General features: G+C 41.6%; 1 protein-coding gene across 1 annotated transcript; it reads right to left on the minus strand.

Moving 5' to 3' along the window:
• Window positions 1–19,265: 19,265 nt before the first annotated feature.
• crygs3 (crystallin, gamma S3) lies at window positions 19,266–20,995 on the minus strand. Its single transcript, XM_070837926.1, has 3 exons — window positions 20,978–20,995; window positions 20,396–20,638; window positions 19,266–19,538 (listed from the first exon to the last, which is right to left on the minus strand). The coding sequence occupies exons 1-3, from the start codon at window positions 20,993–20,995 to the stop codon at window positions 19,266–19,268; spliced, it is 534 nt and encodes a 177-aa protein (XP_070694027.1).
• Between the last annotated feature and the right edge of the window lie 935 nt (window positions 20,996–21,930).

The raw sequence follows: 21,930 nt of genomic DNA on the forward strand, positions 1-21,930 counted from the left end.
CCAGTAGTTCTGTCCAGGAACTTATTGGGAATTTCCAGATCTGTAAAATAAAGTGTTCTCTCACAGAGCCTCCATGACACCAGCTCAGCGGCCTCAGACAGTTAAAATGAATGGAGAGCTTGCAGGCCAGGTTAATCTAGACAACAAGTGGGTTGTTATCTGACCACGGCGGAGGGCAAAACTGTCTCCAGCTGTTCTGAAGGTGGTGTGAAAAGCTAGCCGTCATGGAGAAGACAGAGATGCAGTTGTTTTTGGGGATAACAAAGCACATTTTGACACAAGCATCTCTCCTTCATTCATAGTGTTGCACTTGTCATAAACATGAAGAATGATAGAAGTAGTTGTGTAAAGAATAAAAAAAGAGAGCTAGAGGGAGATGTTCAAACCCTGGCTCCTCAAGTTATCTGAGTTCCTGAAGCTGGTCATCTGATGGCACCTGATGGAATATAATGCTACCTTCATATCTCTGAGCAGTGCTTCTCAATATGCAAGGGGTGACAGGCAAAAACTGACTTTCCTCTAAATCTCTTGTAAGTTACTGGCAAATTTCAGTCCCTGAAAGTGTTCTGAAAATGATTAAAAGCAGTGAGTTGTGGTAGAGTTACAAGTAGAAAAGTTGTTGTTGCAAATGGTGAAGTGATATTCTTCAGTCTCTGGAAGTCTCGTCTGTGAGGGTTTGTATATTGTCCATTTTGTACTGTAACACTGCTGTTGACCTGCGTGTTACAGTGGGAGTGAAACACCTTGCTGGAGGCTTTTTGTAGGGTCTATAATGGCTCGAAAAGGGACTGAAATAAACTCACAAGAACAGCAGACAATGGGAGAGCTTTTGGGGGGGATTTTGACTCCCTGTAAAGATAATAATTGGATTCCTGTTATTGGTTTTCCTCAACTGAATTAGGCGCACCATAGCATGCTGCCTACACACCATAGGAATAGGAAGACTTGTTAGCGACTGCCAAGTCTTCTTCCAGGAAGCTGTGTCTCAGCAGTTTTTAATTAAAAGGCTGCATTTGTGCCACCTATCCCAGCTGCCGGGGAGAGAAAATACAAGAGAATAGATTAGAGCATCCATCCCTGCTGGCCTCCCCACGCTCTACTGTTTCACATTATTTCATTAGTACTGATATACCACTTCTAGAACAACGTCTGGAGCCTTGTTTACTGTTATTGACTAAAACCTTGATGAAATGTTAATTTCAAGAGAGGACAAAACAGGTCTAAATATAGCTGAGGTGATATTTCATCATTCATCAAAATGGAAATTGGCCTCTCAGACTGATCATTTCAGCCTGATGAACAAATATTACTTATAATATAGTATGCCTTATGATAGTAGTTATAATAGCAATAGTCTTTTCCTGCTCTATGACATGCAGAAGAACATCTCCCATCAGATCATCCATCATATCAAATCCTGATTTCTTATTTTGGTGCCCACTTGCAGTGCACGTACAACTTCTGGTGTTTAACTGTTGGAACACCAGTGCAGCTTTTGTCTGTAGACAGGAAGCTCAAATACATTCTGTATGTTACACTCATCTTCCTGAATAAGATAAGATAAGATAAACCTTTATTCGTCCCACATTGGGGAAATTTGATATGGATACAAATATGGAGTGAGACACTGAAAACTGTAGGAGTTATTTGTTTATGGTTATTTCCAGGCATATTCTTGCCACCGTGAGGTACAATCAGGTCACGGTTCACTACAAAACATTGAAACAAAGATCAGCATTCGATACACTGACAATGTTTTTAATAACCAAAGTGGTACCTGCCATCACTGGCAGGCTTTTCACACATCAACACTTAAACGAGCCTCCAGCCTTGCTAGCCACTCTGTGAGGCTGTTCTTCAAACATCAGTGTGCTAACATGCTAAAACTTTAATTACACTTTCGAGACACAGTGGAGCGAGCTTCCACAGATGGTACACCAGCTACAAGCACACACAGTGGCCTTCATGCTCAATGTGTAAACAGAGCAACATTCTGTGAGCACGAAATCAACCAGCGTTCGCCAGAAGAAGATCACTACCCAAACATGGCTACGTGCGCCACCCTACAGCTCCTCTGTGCTGAGGGAGGTGGTGTGTCTGTCCCAGTGAGGCCTCGCCATGGGGAGTACAGCTGTCTTGTGATACCTACGTATGTCCGCATCCTGTCTTGACGAGCTGCTGCATGATGTCCGACCGTACCTGTAGCCCCTTCAGTTTGACGAGTCCCTGACAGGACAGTCATCAGGAGCTGAACTAGTTATGTGCCAGAACAAGAATGAGTTTATTGAAAAGAGCTGTAATGTTAAAGTGTTTGAACAGAATGCAAAAGCTCACAGCTTAAAGAGCTTTTAAAGAGGGAGACTAATGGTGGAAATGTTAATGCTGTCTCTACATTTCCAGAGTCACGTAACTCTGCTCTCCAATCCTGGCTGAATTCACCAGAGAGGACGTGCCAGGTTCGAACATTCATACTGCAATTATCTACATCCAGATGAAGTCTGTGGAATCCTAGTTAGCTGCTTTGTAGGACTATGTTCTGCTCTTCATTCTGCGTACTACCTCATGCTTACTATTGGTATTTGGTCAGAAACCAGCACAAACTTTCAGCATTAGAGCTTGAACAAGTTTTGATTTAAATATGTCAGTAGCAGATACCCATATATAGATATAATTATCAGTATACCTATGTACATACAGTATGTAAAAAAGAGAACTTTTTTATATCTCTGTCTCGGAAAAGGACAATAGCCCATATTTACTGTCTCATTTATGCATCATGGAATATTTTGCTATAGTTTACAGGCCTATGACAGCCATTTCTAAAGCCTCCAGGAGGGAGCCGGCCCTCTGCCATTAACCTCCTGTCACAATGACGGGAGGTTAATCACTGCATCACTGCATTGCATCGCCTTGTTATTTTCCCAGCAGGAAAACATCATTACACGTGAGCTGATCATGATCCTGGCCCTGTTTCTCCTGCTGTGGTTCTCAGGTTCCTGTGGATCCTGGCCCTGGTTCTCCTGCTGTGGTTCTCTGGTTCCTGTGGATCCTGGTCCTGGTTCTCCTGAATCGTTGGGTCTCTCTCTTCATTAAAGAGTTTGGTATAGACCTGCTCTTTATGTAAAGCGTCTTGAGATAACGCTGTTATGAATTGGTGCTATATGAATATTGATTGATTGATTGATTGATTAAAGTGTGCACCAGATACAGCTCAGAGAGATGATGACAGAAAGCAGAACCTACCTGCTCTGACATTTCAGTTCAGCCACAATGAGACAGTGGACATACTGATGGAGACTTAAATGCAAAATGCTGATGTTTAAACAGTAGAATAGAAAGAACAATCATAAGCCAGAAAGAAACCGCTTTTCAATCCACTCTCTTTTGGTCCTGCTTTGGTCTTTGGCCAACCTGGCCTGGCTTTTTAGGGTTTTTTCACTGAAAACAGCTAGCTGCTGCAGCCAAAAACAACGCTATGAGAGAGGTGAGAGCGAACCAAAACAATAAAGTTGCAGTCCAGACAGCCCTAGCTCACCGCTAGTCTTGTACTGAACTGGATGTGACAGCTTGGACTAGTAACAGACTGAACAAACTACTTAACTGAGGAAAGTAAGAATCAGCACTGAATGTTGAGCTGTATAATCATTCTCTTTAGTTCATAGTTTGGTGACATTCCTAACGTAATACCCAACATGTCTCCCCCCAAGTTATAACTGACTAGAGGTGTAATCAACTGCAGTAAGTGGTAGCTTTAATTACCAAATAAATGTAGTGGAGTCCTCTATTTCCCTCTGAGATTAAGAACATTAGAAGTATGAAGTTGTATTACATGGAAATACTTCAAGATTAATGTGGGGCTTCAGGATAAAATGGAATATAGTATTTCTAACTATGTTTTGAGTAGTGCATAATCACTTGTATAGTACTTGTATAGCACCTTTATGGTCATTTCGATCAGATCCTCATTGAAACATCATTCATACAGGATGAATTCAAATGGGGGGAGATTACACACACATTCACCCACCAAAGCTCTCCTTCAGAAGCAAGTTGGGGTTCACTGTCTTGCCCAAGGATACTTCAACATGCAGATTTAGAAATCGAACCCCCGATCTTCCCATTGATGGACGACCCACACTGAGTATCCGGACAGGGAGTGGGTCATCTTTCATGGAGTCCATTATGTTGCACTGCCATGTTTTAACAGGAGCTGAGAAAGGACAAACAGAGCCTTTCACATTTTTAAGCTGAAGACGGGGCTTGAATTTGATGGCAGTTGGAAGACAAAGAAGAAGAAAGATGAGGAATACTATGTTGTGTTGTGTCAAATGGAGGATCATACTCTTTATTTAGCACAAGAAAAAACAAGGGAGCATGTACTTGAGTAAATGTACTTAGTTGAATTCCACCACTTAAAATAATAACACATGGATGTAACAATAAAATAGCATGTTTTTTAAGGATCTACGTCCAGGCGGATGATCAGTTTTCGGGGACAAGTTGTTCATCCTGTAGCATTAGAATCATAGCCTGTACAACAGATGTGGACATGGCCACCATGACACCATTCACTCATTGGCTTGTGGACTGCTGTTAAGCTAAGTTAAGAGGAAAGAATTCAAACTAATGGCCTTAACTGTAGTCTGCCATATTGTTGAGCTGTCAAGGACATTTTTTTGTTTTTTATGTTGAAAACAGTTATGTCATAGTATTAACCATATTCCATAGTCATATTGTTGACTTATCAAACAAGTTTTTGACCGGCAGCGGATCCTCTGGACTGCCGCCGACTGATAAAATAAAGAGAGGAAAACAGGGATAAAATCACATGGTTTAATGTTGAGTAATGGTAGCGGTGATAGTGATAAATGAATATGAAATGAGAAATAAAAGCACCGTTTCTGTGCTCACAGGTTCTACAGAGGTCCTACTGACAAGGAAAAAGATGTTATATAGACACGAAAAGATAATCCCATAGTTTTAAAATTGTGCTGTTGTCTGTCCATGGAGACAAGTTAGTAGATTAAATTTCTTGGCTTCATGGACTTCTTTGAGAGGGGGTTGGATTTTCAGAGCCAGGCGTGTCGCATTAGCTTTTTTTCTCCACCTCTGATTGGTTAGGTTTATGAATGATCTGCCTCTGATTGGTTAGTCAGCCGGTCGTCCCACCCTAAAACCCCCCCTCTTCTCGGTCTACTTTCCTCAAAATTGCACCATGATTTGCTAAATGAATGTCCCGCTGTGTTGAAGAAGACTGTAAACTAGTGACGGAGACCATAAACTCAGTGGAGCCACCCATCAGACAACACTTCTTTCAAACAGTCTATAATTAGATTAAATGGAAGCAAAACTGTATTGTTAAAGGAGGAGGGTCAGTCCTGATATCTCTGAATAGTCTGACTACGTACTAAAATCAGTATTTAAAAACGGGGGTGACCTGAATGGCTGAAACGAAACTATAACAGCTCTGGTATTATTCTGCATTACAAGAGGCAGATCGGCTGCAACACACAAGGCTTGAGTCAAGAGGAGTACTAGTATGAAAAAACTTTCTCTCAAGACAGAAAATCTAATGTATCAAAGACATGCTGCTTCCTTTCAGGTTTGACCGCAGGCTCAGGATCTGCCGTATATCTGCCACTTCTAGTGCCTCCTCAGCTCAAACAAAACGCTTCGGACCAAAATTCAGTTTGTATTTCCAAGAATAGACGCGGTAACTACCATGTAATACGAATCTGATGACGATTAAGAGGAGTACAGAAGTCTGCAGTTACGTATAAACACAAGGGAACGGGGAGGGGAGGGGAGGGGAGGGCTGAGATGAAAGGTTGAAGAAAGGAAAACATACCAGTTCATTCCAGATATGTCAGTTTTCCACTCAGCGAGGGCTATCAATAGACCTTGCTTTGGGAACCTCTGATTCCATTACGGGCCTGTTTTGCTGTTTTGTCTCCATGACAACTTCCCTATAAAGAGATTGCTACCACAAGCTAATTTCCAAAAATATACACAAAGTGAACCGGAAGAATTGATGGGGCAGCTAAGGTCTTGTGGTCCAAACCTCATTTCCTGTGGAAGTCATTGTGCTCTGTTTGGCCTCTGCCATTTCAGATCTACATCCACATTCTCTTACACCGTCAGACATTTTACGAGGCACCAAAAAGTTGGATTATCATAAATATTGGATTTGCTTCACATTTAAAATATGAATTTACATACTGAGCCTTTTTTCTCATTACATGATGATCTAAACACTGTTCCATAGACTTACAAAAGGCCAACTGAAAACTGCATTCAATCATTTTGGGGCCAGTGCAAAAAAACTGTAAACACAAAGTTGACATATTATCACCTTGTTAACTAACTTATGACTAGCTTATTTACGCATCCAGCAGACACCAACCAACATTAGACTTCATTTAATATCCTGGCCATCTGATTAGTGTAGATTCAGTATTCACTCTCTTTTAGCCCTGTTTTGTCTCCACTAACTCCTGAGAAAATGATCTAGCTCTGTAGCTTTTACTATTACTACTACTTTTTTCCCACAGAGCCAGCTGATCCATTGTAAATATTAAAAATATTGGTCAGTGCAGCTTTCAAGATGTTGCATGTAAATAATAACAGAATCAGCAATGCCAAGGACATGACCTTATTTTTATTGATGGTAGCTAAGGTCCAGAACTTGGTGTGATGATGATGCCACCACCAAGTGTTGAAGGGTGAGAGCAGGAGGAAGTAGGGAGGGTCAGGGGGGATTAAACAAAGGGAGGCAAGACAGGTTGAGATGATGAGTCTGTTGCGGCAACCCAGGAAGGAATCTGTTAACATTCCCATCCACCATTAGTACTCCTCCAGCTGAGGCTCCACTTCACGGCCTGGTCAGGTCAAGAACGTGTACCACAATTTGCAGCTCATGTAAATTTAAAATTTGCTCCACACAGCAGATCGCAGATCATTCAACAGTGAGTCTGTGCTGTTGAGTAACACCCTGCTAACAAATTCACACTGGATTAATAAAAGAGGTGGAAGCAGTCACTATGGTGCCCAAGATATTTGTCTAAATTTTAAACCTGTGTCGGTTTTTCAATCAAGCTGTGGGAGCGTGTGTGTACAGCAAACAGGAGGTGTTTTACTGCCATTCGCTCATCCCTTCATTAGAATGCAGCACCAGCCTGCAGCTGCACACAGAGCGCAGAGAGAGGAATGATGAAACCACGGCTAAAAATAGCTGCCTCCCAGGATCCCCCCTCATACAGCACTGTAAACACTCAGAAAAGCCAGCGACAGGCAGCACCAGCCAAGGCCTGTGTGTGTGTGTGTGTGTCGTCCTCATTGCAGTCCTCCACCCCCCCCCCCCCAGTCATAAACCAGTGTTTGGTTTGGCAAGCGTGCATCATGGAGCTGCTGTACAATTAAAGCCATCTGTGGGGTTTTTACTTGAACAAGTCTGGGAAACGTTACCGCCTCTCGGCTTTGCAGCAAACACAAAGCAATCACCTTGATAAATCAAGGCTCAGCCAACGCTCTCAAGGTATCATGAGGTAAAAATGGTCTTATGCAAGCATGACAACAGGCAACATGTTATTCATGGGCAGTTACCTTTATCACAAGGTCTGTTATTACATGACAGGGTGTCCACTTTTTATACACTCAAAGCAAACAGTGTTAAAGTCAGTGCACACATACACTGTGGTTAGTAAAATAGTAAATTAGGTACCATTGTAAAAACAAGCTGCTATAAAGCTGTATCAGGCGCTCTCAGTTGATTCTGCAGAAACTATCAATTGATCTCATTCATTAACACCACAGAGGATAAGAATCATATCGTCTGCTTTAAATCGAACTAGTATTAAAGGTGCAATACAACTGTAGGTTTATTAAGACTGTTCTCACAGACACCAGGATGGCAGGTAATCGATGCAAATAAAATCAGGATCAACAATGCAAACAACGTCAAAGCCCCACACAACAACAAATCCTTGTGACTGAAGAGGGCAGCAGATATTAATTGTATGTTTGGGCCAACAAAAAATTCTACAGAGCAGCTTTACCACATTCAACCTTGTGACTGAGTGAATGCTGATCCAGAGTATTAACATCCCTGATCAAAGAGACCAGTACATCTGAGGAATGAAAAGGGCACTATGTGCATCATCTGCTCTAAGTCCATTCAACATTACAACCCAATGAAAAGCAACAAAAGATGTAGTGTATTTCTTTGTGTGTGTGTGTGTAACCAAGTGTTACTGCCAACAAGCATTGCCAGATGCTGAAAACCAAATTTATCATATTTCCAGGCAAACCCTTAAACATTTAAAAGACTGCAGAGTGCCAACAGTGTTGTTATGGCAGTGTATGAATTGCCTTGAGGGCTGCTGTTCACAGAACATCCACAGACTAACACACTAACTGCTAAAGGCTGACTGCAGGCCAGCATTTATAATGCATGCTCAGGACATGGTGTGTATCCTAGCTAGTGTGTAAGCAAATAGGTTAGACAATTAAATAATTTTGTACCATAGACCACACTGATCAAAGCTTGAGGATCACCACCAAGTGCTGGTCAGACCACAAATGACTTGTGAAATATGGTTGCAAAGAACTTATGAACAAATGTTAGCAGCAACTGATGCAACTCGTTCATTAATGGCAGATCGGGAGTCAGTTTTATTATATTATTTACATGGTCAGCATGCGAAGAATAACCTGGCTGGCTCCAAATCAGCTTTTTACTCTGATAGCAAAAAAAAAAATATGAAATTACGATATGTCAAAGTAATCGTACAGGGTTTGTACAAATGCAGTAATGATCACACTCCTGTCAACATGGCTGCCAACATTATGTTTGTTAAGCCCCGCCCCCTTAGTTACGGTTGCTATGCCATTCTTGCATGGCACATGCCCAGTTTACAAAGATGACGTTACCACGCCTCTAAATTCAAACAGCCATAGACCAAAGCATACGACTCATTTTTAGCTGAAGTGATTTATGCAGTGTACGCCAACATATATTGTGTATATAAAGTATACTCAGTATATATAGAAATAAATATATCTTTAGCATTTTTAATGTAGGTAGATCATTGTGACCTGGTCATTTTAAAAGTAGCTCGCAAGCTGAAGAAGTGTGGGCACCCCTGGTGTAGTATCATCAACTGCTCCAATTAACTGTAAAAAGCAAAAACAACTCCTAAAAGTGTTGAGCATCTTCATGGTGTCCATAAATGGGACTCATCCACAGTTATACTTTAAACAGGCAATAAAAGCTATTTATGTAGCCGTTAAAGATACACATGAAGTCAGAAACACCAAAAACAGTTTGATATCACTTCCATCCGGCCGTTCTGTCTACATTCATGCGTGGCTGAGTGTTTGTGCAATAATACAGCCTTCATGTTCTCAGAAACCAAAGGGAGATAGGTTTCCATGGCAATCATTTTTCCCTTCTCCTCAGCTTGACGTCACATCAGGCTCCCTGGTAAACCTTTAGCACGAAGATGTGTGTGCACAGACAAGAGCAGAGGAGGGAAGGAATACAGAAATGGATCTACATTTCCACATTCACTGTGAATGTAGTAAAAGTTGTGACAACTGCCAGGGCAGTGCCTCATGTTTCTCCATAATGGCCAGCTCCACACACTCTGCTTTTTTATATCCAGCTGCCTCAACAAAAGAATTACCTTCAAGTCTCTTGTCTGCATTGGAATTCATTCGAACCATGCAGAAAAATCAACCCTTTTGTAATGTTTTGCAAAATGACCTGAATATCAGACCTGGCAGGGAAAACACTAACAGCTGCTTTTAACTGCTGCTGTTCATTTAGTGGTGCACTTCAATCAGCTTGTGGAGGTTATTTGGTTGTGTAAATGAAGGCTTACCCTAGTTTATCACTCTCTGTATAATTACGCCATCTTGTGGTATCCACTGAAACTTGTAGTTTATTTGTAAAATTGCAGGAAAATTTGTAAAATGCCAGACAACAGAAAATAGTGATAATAATAATAATAATAAGAAGAAGAATTTTACTCGTGTAGCACCTTTAAAAACAGAGTTTACGTGGTGCTTTGACAGACAAAGCAAAGCAGGTTCCTCAGAAAGCAAAATAACAGCAGAGAGCCAAACAAAAGCAAGGATTAAGATGAATTTAAAACAAGATGAGAAAGACAAAAATGATAGAGAAGCAGTATAACATCAAAAATGCAAATATGAATACATACAAATAAAAGGAAAAAACAATAATGAAAACAATAGAAAATGAAAAGATAGAGACCAGTACAGAGCAAAAACACAACTTCATGTAAAAGCCAGTCCGTAAAAATGGGTTTTAAGAGGTGATTTAAAAGAAGTTGTAATCTCCGTGAGCCTGATCTCCTCTCAGGAGGGGTCCTGATGGCGGTCCGGATCGGCCAGCAGGGCCCCACCTGAGCATCTGAGGCTGCCAACTGGCACACACGGGGGCCACATTTCTTCTGTGTAGCTCAGGGCCAGACCCATACGTCCTTTAAACGTGATCAGCAAAATCTTAAAACCAATTCTAAATAGAACAGGGAGCTCATGGAGAGAAGCAAGACTGGGCTGATGAGATGTTGTCGGCTAAAACTAGTAAGAAGTCGAGCTGCTGTGTTCTGAACTAGTCGGAGGCCAGAAAGTGATTTGTGACTTGTACCAGAGATGAGGGAGTTTCAGTACTTGAGTCAACAGAAAACTTATAATCAATAACTCTTTCCAGGTTAGAGTGTGAGAACATTGGTTTGGTTCTGGAGATGGGTCTTATTTGGAGGAAGCAGGACTGGACTACATTTTTGATCTGTGGTTGAGAGCTTAGACCTGAGTTGAATAGTTCTCCAGAATTTCTGGCAGGCTTCACATTAGTAAGAAAAGATTCAAGGATCTTTATTGTCATACCAGCATTCATTTTCACACGATATGGCATAAAATTGAGTACTCAGGTCCCGGTTATAAGCCAAAGACAGTTGTTACGGCCCTAGAGCCTTGGTCGTCTCTCTCTCTCTTGCTTTGTTGCTCTGTTGCAGGTCCCTGGCTGGGCGGAGCATGTAATCACCTAACCAGGCACACCTGGCCAGTGTACCAGGATATATAGGCCGGCCTGTGGAACCACAGCTCTCTCTTCACATCCAGCCACCCATGCTCGTTGTTGTTATAATAAAATGGTCTTTATTGACAGTAAAGCTTCTCTTGCACCTCCTCCTTTGTTGTGGCCTAGGAGCCAGCTGTGACACAATAAATAAGCTATAAATTGAGCACTAAAAAAACAAAAGCATTTTAAAACAAGCATTTAACAGTGATAAGTAAGCATGTGTGCAAAATGCAGTTGGCCAGGTTTATAAAGTGAAATGTGTAGTGAGGTAGGTCTGTAGACAGGTGTAAAGTGTCTATAGTTGCAAGTATTAGGTATCAGGGGGAGTTCACCACCAGAGTTCAACAGTGTCACAGCTTCTGGAAAGAATCTGCTCCTCAGTCTGGTGGTCCAAGGCTTATTCAATTAAACCGATAGGGTTTGAAAGGTTGAGTTGAAACAGCTGAAGCTGAAGAACGTTTTGAGCTGTCTAACAGTTAACATTGCGATGAGATAGTCTAAAATAGCAGCAAGGCTTTTTGGGTTATCAGGTCTCCTGGGAATATGTACAGTATCTGTGTGCAGTCTGCATAGCAATAATAAGAGACGTTATGGCTTTGAATGATTCAACCAAGTGGGAGCTTGTAGATGTTGGAGAATAAACATTGACCTAAAATTGAACCTTGCGGTACACCACAGGTGATGTGAGTTTTAGAAGACAAGTATTTCCCTATGCTGACCGAGTCGTTCTGTCTAAGAGGTAAGAATAAAAATGTTAGTATACTGTAATTCTTCCAATACTTAGTCAGTGAATCTTGTTGATTTATACTGTGAGCATTTGTAGAGCTTTACATTTGTTTCAATAATACGATAATATTAAGGATCAGAATTATTACCATGAGACGTAGTAGTGCCAACATATCTTACACTATGTTATATTGTGATATATGACTTTCTACTCAATAAAAATATATTACCACAAATATTTAAAAGTAGTGATTAAAAACATGGAGAAGAAAATGACTTTTAAAATCCAAATACTGATACAAGATGGGCCAACGGGCTGTGCCAATCAAGGAGGCAAATGATGTGTGAAGTATGAATGTGCAGAATAAGTACACATATATCTGTCCGATCATCCTCGGTGCATTAATGTTCATGCTTGTACTGTAGTGACAACACCTGCTTTTTCATATAGTTATTTGTTTGTTTGTTTGTTTGTATTTATACGTACAGTGCGTTCATGCACATGTTTGATTTGCTGATTTTTAATGTCAATTTCTCACGATCACTGTGACAGTTAGCCACCTATCTCTGACTAGTGTTTCAGCAGCCAAACAGGTAGGTAGTAGTAGTATCATGATAGAAATAATATCCACAATATATAATATTTGAAAGCCTTAAAATAACTCTTGTCATAGCATCTCAAACTGGGTTCATTTTTAGATCCAGCTTGGTGGGGTGCTTTCCCTGCATAGACCTCAGGTCCAAATGATGGCCCCAGCAGGGTCCGTATGTGTGCGAGGTGCACACAGTGAAAGGTGTGAGCAAAGGTGCATGTGTGTGTGTTTGAGTGGCAGGTGTGTGGAGGCTGTGAGGATATTGGCTAACTGAGGGTATCGTGGGCAGGGAGCCACATCACAGGGACACGACCTCTCAGCAGCGGGTCTCCTCTGAGGACAAGAGGGTGACGAGAGACCGAAAGCAAATGTATCTTGTCCAGCTACAGCAGCACCCCTCTGGATGAGAGCCCTTAAACTTCCTGGATCTCTGTTCTGGCGTGTCACTTCTCATGTTTTAACATTCATTTTTGCAGCAGATATTTAGGCATGTCATGGGAAACGCACAGGTGTAACTACAAAAATTGCAATTCCTGAAGAAATTGCAGTGTGAATGCTGCCCTGCTGCCATCTGGTGGCTCAAAAGTCACTAATGAGCTGCTGCTCATCAGCTGTCAGGTTGCCATGGTGACGGTGTTTGCTCAAACTCTTTTGATTAAGATTACAGCTGTAACACACCTCTGAAAATCCAGGTTTTACTCAAAATGGTACGTGTCACAGCCATAACGTGCGGACTAGTGGAGAGAAGAGGGTCTGCTGAACATGTACGTGTAATCTAAGGTCTCTATCTTGTGAAATGAGAGCTCTGGAGCAGGTAAGAAAAGTCTTTGTCTCTGCCTCCCTCGTTAACATGGTAGTCAATGAGGCATTTGGTCGGCACTCCCGTCGCTCCGAGGTTCACGGCGGGAGCTGCGTGCATTTCTGTGCGTCCTCCCAAAATTCCTCCCAAAAAGTTCATTTTTAAAGAAAAGTTTAAATATTTCAAAAAGTTTAAAAGTGCTACTGTTGCTGTTGCAGCATTCACACTAATGAGAATTCCATTTAGCTGCTTCAGTTTTAGGGTTCTCGGTTTAAGGGGCTGTCCTAAATGGTGATCTTCTGTTCATGGTGTTTTTTTAATGTCCTATGATGTATTTAGTTTTTCTGTTGTCTACAAACGTGCTTAATAAAGTCTACTCTCAGTGAGAGATCCAAAGGATAGGTGGAGTTTTTATAGCAGATGCTGACTTGTATTTGTATAGCGCCTTTCTAGTCCTTTCCTACCACATTGTGATGCATCACATCCTCATTCACCCATCATTTATTCAGGAATCTAAGTTGGAGAAGACTATTCTTCCACACATTCACACACTGAAGCTATGCAAGTTGGGGACACTTCGACATGCTGACTCATAGTAGCTGGGGATCGAACCTGCGGCCTTCTGATTGAGGGACGACCCACTCTACCTCATTTCTGCCAAAACTGTCAGCACATTTAAATCAGGCCTTAAAACATTACTGTTTACTGTGGCTTTGCAATAATAGAGCAACATAACTTCTTTTGATTCTTAATTATACACATGTTTTTGTTGTCTTTTAATGCATAATGCCTTGTGTCTGAATGGTGCTATATAAATACATTTGCCTTGCCTATTATAGCATCATAATCAGTAATAAGTTGGTAAAATCATTGTGAAAATAAATGTGTCTCCAAGTGTTACACATACAACATTACTGTGAAATGTTGGTACTTTTGTGTTGTATCTCTGCAGCTAATGTGATACAACGGCATCATAACCAATAAATAAAATGCAGAAGTATAATAATACTAACAAGCAAGCTCAGACAGCCTTTTTCCACATGAGTGGGCACAAGCACATGACAAGCACATCTGAAGAAACATACTGGCCACCTAACCATCGCTGTCTTAGCTTCTTAAGAAATCTTTCCACACATACTTTGAGATTACATGCACAGGCCAGAAACTGCTCTTATAACTGCCTTTGCTTGAGTATATTTCAAAGTTTTGTATCGTTTGTACAGCTTCAATAGAACAAAAGAGAAAGAGGTTTCAACACTGGCTTGGATTCAGTGGGCTTGGGCTACAGCCTCAGGTCAGTGTCTCCGACCACGTACAGAATACTACCAGCATGCCATTTTAGTGCGGATCAGAGATTCTTAACATCACACTAAGAGGTTCTCATGGAACTACAGGAGACATTTTCAGGAAAACTGCAAACATCATGGTGGGTATTACTCCAATAACAATCAAATACAGCACTTCACAACACTACAGCACTATGCTGTTGCAGACAGCGTTTCACCAGCGTCAGCTTGTGAGTTTTTTTGGTCAGTTTGAAAATATGCCTCCTCTCTGCTATTTTTAAGCCTGCAGTAGATTTTGTTTAATATATCTGACTTTGTTTCTGTCCATCTATCTTGTCTGTGTGTTCCTGTCTCTCCTCCCTCTCACTCTCTCTTGTTCCACTTCTCATCTCCCATCTATCTATTGTAGCCATACAAGGTAACTCTTGCAACCAGAAGTTACATTCTTTACCTAGGATTTGCGTAGTTTCTCTCAACTGCTCAGACAAATCATATCCACACAAGTTATAAATAACTGAGCTGGAGGACATGTGGGGCTCAGGGACAAACCGTCTGCCAGCAGAAATGTTTTAGGACTCAACCTCCTGCAACATTAAAGGAGGTTTTACTTGATAAAATATCCAAAGAATCATAAAAATCTCTGTGATGCAGATGATACTAGAGATTATGAGCTGATTCCTACAGGCATGAATTGATAAATCTGGGTTTAGATTGTAAAATGGTTTCAGGTCACAAACAAACCTACAGGAGATATAAGGATCATTGACGAGAAAACCATAATCCTGACCTTTAATGCTAAAGCCAAGTCTTGACCTAAACCTAAACTGAACCAGGGATGGGTGTGCAGGAAGTCTTGACAAATCAATATGTTGAAATATGAAGCAAACATTTGTATATTTGTGTCACATGCCTGTCACGTCTTTATCCTCACACCCTGCGTTGTTGTATTTTTTCTAAAATCACTGAAACGGTGAACCTGAATTCTCAGCCAATTAGTCAAGAAGATTTCACACATTTCTTTGGACTTCTGTCTTCATGCATATTTCATAGTAACAGGAAACAATTTGTTCCCCCTCCACTCAGAAATATGTTTCTTATTGGATGTTTGAGCTTCACTGTGCTTTGCACTACAGCACACACTGCACGCTAAAATCACTAAAAACTGGGTGCTTTTGCAGAAAATACTTCTCTGAAGTAAACTAAGGGGTGTTGTCCAAATTGTGAAAAAAGTACCTCAGACCATAAGTACTCTAAGCTGTCTGGACAGCAGCTCCAACCATCATCCACAAGAGGGTGCACAGTGGCTCAGCATCAGGTGAACTCCCTGTGAAACCACATGGCTGCCTCTCTCCTGTTACCCCCTGGAAGCATCAGGGGCTGCAGTCAACAAAGAGGCTTTAGGGGTGAATAACCCCAGCTGGGAGAACGTTCTGGCTGGACTCCCTTTGTGTTGTTGGGGTCACAGCGTTGTTCCAGCGAGCTGAGCGTCAGCAGTAACAGCAGCTGGCATGCTCCAGGCTCTGGCTGGCAAATCCCCACGAGTCATCAGCAAGCTGCACCTCTTTGTCCACAGGTTTAGCTGATCTCTGTGACCTTTCCCCTGGACCCCTATCAGCTCTGTGTCCGAGGACTGTCTGCACTGACATTCAGCCACACCACAGTGGGACGTATACAGTAGCATGACGCCCAGGTGGAGGAGGGCCATCACAGGACAGGTGGAGAACAGATACAGTGTGTGTGTGTGTGTGTGTGTGTGTGTGTGTGTGTGTGTGTAATGTCTCACTATCATGTTGAGATGTTTTTATTTTTCATGTGGTTGCATGGTTTAGCAGATAGAAAAATTATGTTCATAATCAATTGTCTTAACAATGTGTCTTTGTACAAATGCAAAAACTCTAATCCCACACAACAGGCTTCCTCACTCGTGTGCTTTAGATGACAGTGTGGAGGACATTTGTGCTTTCTGTGTCTTGTGAATTAAAGAAGAGCTCGGTATCATGTAAAAGTTTAAATTCTGTCACATCGCTCCACATTCAGTCTTTCTTTCACACTTCTTTCTATTGAATTGTACAATTTACATAATTTACAAAATGAACACCCTTCCTATCCCACGATGAAGATCTCCAACCCCCTGCTGTCACTCAGTGATGTTAATCTTGCTGTGCTTTATAGACAAATGTACAATATCCTATACATGTACATCAAAGTGTACACAATGAAAGACCACAGTCAATACAAGGCACTTAGTGATGCCAAGTGAAACTGAGAAATGAAAAGCATTTGAGTTATAAAGAGAGCAGAAGCAGCACATCGAGCTCTGAAATGTCAAAAGCCAAATCCTGGTATGTATCATGGGACAAACCTGATAATTCATCAGCCTATGTGTTCTTGTTCTTGTGTGGAGAGTTCGTCAAATAATGTCAAAAAAGATGTATACCATGTGGTCTGGGTGAATACTTGATTCTGCCTGGCTGCTGGGTGTCCGTTAAAATAATAATAATGATAATGAAATGGTCTGAACTGTCTCTTCACTGTCTAAATTAAAGCACTGGCTGGAGTAACCACAGCAACAGGGACACAGTCAGAGCCTCTGTTTGGTTTACCAAGCTAGTTTATTTCCATCAGTGAGTGAAACGCTCCTCCTTCACTGTCTATGAACACCACAAGATGGAGATACATAAGCTGCAGGAAGTAGACTTATCCCCTCTGAACTCACTGAGACTTTGGGTCACATGATCACTCTAAACTGTTTATATCAATGATTCCCCTTCACGGGGGAGAGCCTGTGATCTGGAGCTTTTGTCTGAGATCCTGAAAAACTGTCACTGTGGAAAATCAGGGCAACAATCCCACAGGGTGAAGTCCGCACAACCGATCATCTCACATTCAGCTCACAGCTTCAGGCTGCAGCGACAGCAACGTTACACACAGCCTCATTTGTTCAGGACAGTCCTCATATTGATTTGGAGACAGTGACATAGCTGGTTGGCTAGTCAGTCTTGTTGCTAAACATTCTGTGACATTATATTTACTGGTTGTCAAATGACCTTGGTATAAGCAGGATAATGCCAGACAATGTGTCCACTATCAGGAATTAGTGGACGACGTGGCACGTCGGACGGTTGCCTCTGTGGAGTCCATTCATTTGGCATTATCCCTTATTTAAGACACACCTAAACAAATGTTGGACAGAACTGAGGATGAGGCAGCCTTTTACCTCCCTCCGCTGGGGGCTTTAATGCACCCCGCAGGTAACTCCATCCTTTCAGGAATCATGCCAAACAATGATTGGACTGGATTGGATCAATTTTACCAGTTCAGACTGTAGAGAGATCTCAGAGAATAGCCTTTCAAGTAAGGTGGATATAACTTAGCTAGTTTAGATTCAGAGAGATGCATCCGATGCACTGCTTTGAACCGAGCACACATGGAGAAAGAGTGAACTCTTTCCAGGATCAAGTTCCATCATCAATTGTTGTATGAAGGTTTGTTCCCATGCGATCCTAATTTAGGGCAAGGAGGGGTGCTCTACTGTGGAGATTAGCCCAAACATAAATGAAACTGCACCCTTGTCTGTTGGAATAGAAGACATGATGGTGTCAATCATTTTGTTAGAGGGTTTAATATAAGGTTTATATCTGGTTAGATATAATGCCCGATCTGAAAATATCTAAAAAATGGGTACTGGATATTCTATATTTCACTGATAACTCTCCAAAAGAGACAAATTTGTTTTCTATAAAAGGTGATTGAAGCATTTCAGGCCCCTCTCATGCCACACGGTGAAACCTGTGTCCTGTATTGAGGGTGGGAAGAGTGTTTGAATACCACTGGGCTACAAGCAAATTCTGAGTGTCTGACTGACTACATGGTTAGTATGAGAGGTGCAACGCTAAAGGGATTAAAGTGCTGATTAGAGCTGGTAGGGAAGCAGAGCCACACACCCCTCTTCATTCAGTGCATTCAAGACAAATTCAAACTGTAAGTAAAAAAGCCTCAAACCTTAATTCACAAGCTCCAGGTGATCAACTGTCTAATCACTGTATGTGAGGTCTGTGCCAATGCCGTGGACGTACACTTCAGAGCATCAAAAAGCATAGCAAAAAGATTTTTATGCGAGGTAAGTGATTCTGAAAAATATATGCAGAAATAACAACATGTTCAGTAACTTTCTTACAGGAATTCCTTACTGCCTTTATTGTGGACATTAGGGCTATCTTTGTGTCGCCTGTATCTGCCACTGGGAAGGAGCAGTTGACACGATGGATATCCACATATTCAATCTAAAAATTAGCTACCCTTAGCAGCTTCAACTTCCACATGTAGCAATCAAACAAATGAACAAATGAATGTACTGCTAGTCATATAACGTCGGGTAACAGAATGTCATATTTGATTGATCAGATTTTATATTTTTCCTTTGATGAACCATTCAAAGCCTTTTTTCACACATTAGTTGTCTGAAAAAGTTCATTTATTTTTTAAATGAAGTTTCTCCGTCTGAACAAAAGCAAAGGACTAAGGCTGACAGGCAAAAAAACATCCACTTTAAGGAAACTGCATTCTGATAACTGTGAAATTGTTGCACTGAGAGTCATTCAGGCTCAGAGTTTCCTTGTAATTGATAATGCCTCTGATGATTGCCAGTCAGTCCCTTGTTTAGTGGGGACATACAAAGGCAGAACACAGAGGGATGAACATACAAAGCACAGTCCTTTATTACAACGGTTATGGAAAACATGCACTAAAAGAGGGACAGTCTAATAGCTGCGGATACGACAGAAAGACCCCACACCGGGGTTTATGGCTGCCCACTCAGTGAAGCGGCGGTACTCTCCTTTCTCCAGCAGGTACTGGCGTCCGTGGTATTCGGGAAGTTCATAGAAGACCCAGGCACCATCTTGCACCTGGGCAGAGTGAACCTCGCGAAGGTGCCAGCGCTCGGGCAAGTTGCTCACATCTTCCGTGCATTCCAACATCTGACCGCTGAAGTCAGGACGCTCGTAGACACGAATCCTGAACAAGTCAGAGGTCTGCGAGAAAAAGAGTTCAGTTAATCTCTGCGAGGGGTGACCAGCAGATAAGATAGCAAAAAATGAGGAAATATATGATCTACCTGATATATTGTTGGCTTTGAGTTTCTAAAACTTTCCAACTGAAAACAAACCTCCCAGAAATAATTTATATTGGCTACTACTAATTTGTTACAGTAATTCTGTTTTGAGAGGCGCGTCCTCTCTGCAAGTCGAATGCAGTGGGAGGTTGGACAGGCTTTTATGTTTATGCAGCCAATGTTTGTTTAATTCCATTGAATGAAGCACTTTGGTTGATGTGAAACATCCACGTTTGCTTGGTTTTTATGCACTTCCTTGTTATAAAGCATCAGGTTGAAAATAGCGAAGGTTTCAAAGATTCTGACTTTCCCTGTCAGAGGTTGACATGAATGTAACTCACATGTCAGTTGACATATGACATAACTCTTCAGGCCCATCCTGAGTCCCATTTGTGGTTAAAAGTACTTTGGTAAAGACTGTGGTTTCTATTAAAGGCTTCTAGTCTCATCATCAAGTCATCTGTGACTTTTTCAGTATTTAACCAATCCCTAATGTCAACCAATTGCTTAATGCCTAAACAGAACCATTAAAAGGGTAACAATGCAGTAATTGAAACAAATGGATAGCAATTTGCAAGAGCAGATTCTGTTTCTAAGAGACAGGGTTGAAAATATCGACACACAGTGTTAAACTACTAGCATTTGTGTGAACCTTCATGAAGATGCAGAAAGACCAACAAGGTGAAGAATTAAATTGTTCATCATATGGAATCATTATTAGGACATCATACTTGCTAGATGTTTAAAGGTTCTCACATGCTTTCTAAAGGAACTCACGTTTCGAATGATGCGGCAGGACCTGATGCTGTCATTGTAGCCCATCCAGCGTAGGTAGTCTGGGTACTCCCCCCTGGTCAGGATGTACTGGTAACCCAGGTAGTTGGGCCTCTCGTACAGAACCCAGGCACCACTCTCCACACGAACAGAGTTGCAATGGCTGAAGTGGATATTGAGCTCGGGACAGTCACTGTTGCACTCATAATGACGCCCTTGGAAGTTTTTGTCTTCATAAAACACAATCTAGAAGAGGACAATGGTGTTCATTGGATGTTCTAAACAAATATATATTGGAGAATAAAATATACTGTCTATACGCGGTATGTGCGAACTCTAAGCAAATAACAGTGATCGAGAATGCAGATGACAGTTGATGACTACACAACATGTGTAACAAATAACATCTGTAGGAATTTCAGGCACAACTTGAGTTTAAGGGGAAGGCTCCAGCTCTTCAAGTATAAAAAATATGCTACTCAGGAAAGGAAGAGGAAAAAGCAGTTCTTTATACTACAGGTGACGTTTTGACGGCTTTTAACATATTGAATAATGGTCGCCCACATTGACTGCTTGTCTGCCTACCTTTCCCACGCGGTCCATGTTTGGGCCTCACACCAACTTTTGATAACTGTTTGTTAATCCCACCTTTTACACACACAATATTGCCTGCAGGCCGGGTCCAGATTTATATATACAGTGTATGTGGACACAGAAATGCACTGCCAGAACCGTCATTGTCATTTTAATTGCCTCAGCATTTATATCTGCACAATGGCTGATGCTGTGCTTGTTTTAAAATGCTTGGCTTCATATGGTGTTTACTCTCTACTGCAACGGCTGACCTTTGGATCTATCAATGTCTGATTCCAGAAGCGATTTATTGAGCCAATTAAATTGTCTCCCCAACAGTTGGTACTGAGGCTGATGCGGAGCAGTTGGCTTGTGGCCATGCTGTACTGACGTGCAGGCTGTAACGTCGAGGCAGGGCGTATTCTGGCTGCCATGCTCCACCCTCTGTCTACATCCTCATCTCTGTGCACCGTCAGCTGATTGCTCTCAGATGAGCTCTGAAAGACCTGGTAGATGGGCTCATTATTCTACATCTCAGCTGCTCAATGTATCTACAGCCATCGAACAGCACGACTCATTAGTCAAAGTGTGAAGAAATGGAGGCCTTTATTCCTGCTACATCACTATGGTCTAATTAAGACTTTGACCACAGTGATGTAGCACGACCAAATTATGACCCACTTGACTGCAGAAGTAGAACGTGTTGGTCGACCATTGGTTCGTTGACAAATTGATCAACCACTATATTAAGAAATGATTGATTGTAATCTTTAAAGTACTTGTGCACTGAAAACATTTTTCCAGTTTGATATGCAGTTCCTTCTTGTCTACACAATCATTTGTTGACAAATGAATGATAAAAGAATAAAAGGCGTTGACATAGGGGTTAAGGTGTATGGTATGGGTTATAGGGGTAAAGAGTGATGCTGAGAGCTGAATGATGTGGAGCACATGTCTGATGAGCG

The sequence above is a fragment of the Pempheris klunzingeri genome, chromosome 10 (assembly GCF_042242105.1).
Source record: "Pempheris klunzingeri isolate RE-2024b chromosome 10, fPemKlu1.hap1, whole genome shotgun sequence".
Taxonomy (NCBI): domain Eukaryota; kingdom Metazoa; phylum Chordata; class Actinopteri; order Acropomatiformes; family Pempheridae; genus Pempheris; species Pempheris klunzingeri.